We start from the raw sequence: 1,694 nt of genomic DNA, 5'->3' as shown, positions 1-1,694 counted from the left end.
CATGACTTGAGTCCAGAGTCAGACGCTGTTAACCCACCGAGCCACCAGGTGCCGTGGCAAGGTAGTATTTTACCTTAATTCCACTTTAGGAAGACAAATTACATGTCTATTTCTTGATGTCTCTATTCAAACTCAGATTTTTAGGTATGTATTTATACAAGTCCTGAATGCACCGGCCATTAAGCCTGATTTGATTTCATATTTAATGTTGAAGGTTATAATATTATTAACACGTACTTCCTTTACACAAACCGAAGTTTGTGTAAAATGGTGTTGAAAGATACCCAGAGTTGTAAGTGGTACAACATTACTGTGTGTTCTTAGTACTGATTGAAGGACAACGGGTTCTAGGGCATGTATTGTATTCCGATTGGCAACTGATTAGACCCAGGCCCCAAGCTCATTAACGCTGGATCTGGTTTGTTTATAAAGTGTGAATTGCAGGTGATTCTCTCCATTAAAAGGCAAACTGCTTTCAATAGCAGATAATATTAAACGTCCAGTTCTATAGTCCTGTAGGTCACTAACTAGATTTGGATCTCCATTTCCAACAAAGAGGAAACATCAACCTTCCTATTACCTGATGGTTTACAACGCTGGGGACTGCAGCACTGATCTATTTAACGCTTGTGACACATCTCTACATCCGTCTTAGTTTACGAATGGGAGCTATGTTTATGGTAACTCTGTAGTGAATGGCTTGTTCACCTTTGTGAGGAGTTGGGAGCACGGACCCCTATTCCTGGATTGACGAACTACCCTGAAGGGCATTTCCAATTAGCTACAATTAAGAAGGAAAATGTAAGCCCTTTTCATGAATACGGGGGTGGCTCTGAAAAGAGCCTTTGGTTGAAACTGTCCCCTCAATGACCTAAGGTGCTATTTTTCCAGCTTACTTGCCCTTGGCCTTGTGGTGGCTCTCGGTCTTCTTGGGCAGCAGCACGGCCTGGATGTTGGGCAGGACGCCGCCCTGCGCGATGGTCACGCGGCCCAGCAGCTTGTTGAGCTCCTCGTCGTTGCGGATGGCCAGCTGCAGGTGGCGCGGGATGATGCGCGTCTTCTTGTTGTCGCGGGCCGCGTTGCCCGCCAGCTCCAGGATCTCGGCCGTCAGGTACTCCAGCACGGCCGCCAGGTACACCGGCGCGCCGGCCCCGACCCGCTCGGCGTAGTTGCCCTTGCGGAGCAGGCGGTGCACGCGGCCCACCGGGAACTGCAGCCCGGCCCGCGACGAGCGCGTCTTGGCCTTGGCGCGAGCCTTGCCGCCCTGCTTTCCGCGTCCAGACATTTTAACACTCTCCAACCAGTTAGCTTGGTAAGGAAAAGTGAAATGGGGGCTCAAATCCTCTCAGCAAATGAGAAGCAATTATACTTGCAAGCCGAATTGTAAATGGCGCGTTTTGATTGGCTAAAACTATCCAGAAGTTTGCAACCAATTACAAAGGACGACTAACCCCACGCAATTTTCACGTCACTGCCTTACACTTTAGGACAATTTATCCAATCAAAGTCTAACTCGTTTAACGCCTCATTCGCACAGGCGCCCTACGAATATTATGAATGCTAGAACCAGGGCACATATCTCTTATCTCAGAAGTAGAGTTTTTCATCGTCATGCCACACCCAGCGAAGTCTTCCCCGGCCCCCAAAAAGGGCTCCAAGAAGGCGGTGACCAAGGCGCAGAAGAAGGACGGCAA

The 1,694-nt window shown here is 48.8% G+C and overlaps 1 protein-coding gene across 1 annotated transcript; it reads right to left on the bottom strand.

The window, feature by feature from the left end:
• Positions 1-824: 824 nt before the first annotated feature.
• On the bottom strand, positions 825-1,318 carry LOC121024218 (histone H2A type 1-E). The gene has a single exon (XM_040466488.1). It carries the CDS (start codon positions 1,283-1,285, stop codon positions 893-895), a length of 393 nt encoding a protein of 130 aa, XP_040322422.1. The 5' UTR covers positions 1,286-1,318; the 3' UTR covers positions 825-892.
• Positions 1,319-1,694: the final 376 nt, after the last annotated feature.

The sequence above is a fragment of the Herpailurus yagouaroundi genome, unplaced genomic scaffold (assembly GCF_014898765.1).
Source record: "Herpailurus yagouaroundi ecotype Mexico unplaced genomic scaffold, PumYag 61332, whole genome shotgun sequence".
Classification (NCBI taxonomy): Eukaryota; Metazoa; Chordata; class Mammalia; order Carnivora; family Felidae; genus Herpailurus; species Herpailurus yagouaroundi.
The sequence above is the reverse complement of the archived record's forward strand: the minus strand, read 5'-3'. Positions and strand labels throughout refer to the sequence as shown.

Bases quoted from the DNA above. Each gene is read 5' to 3' on its own strand.
- LOC121024218 (XM_040466488.1), bottom strand. From the start codon at position 1,285: ATGTCTGGACGCGGAAAGCAGGGCGGCAAGGCTCGCGCCAAGGCCAAG.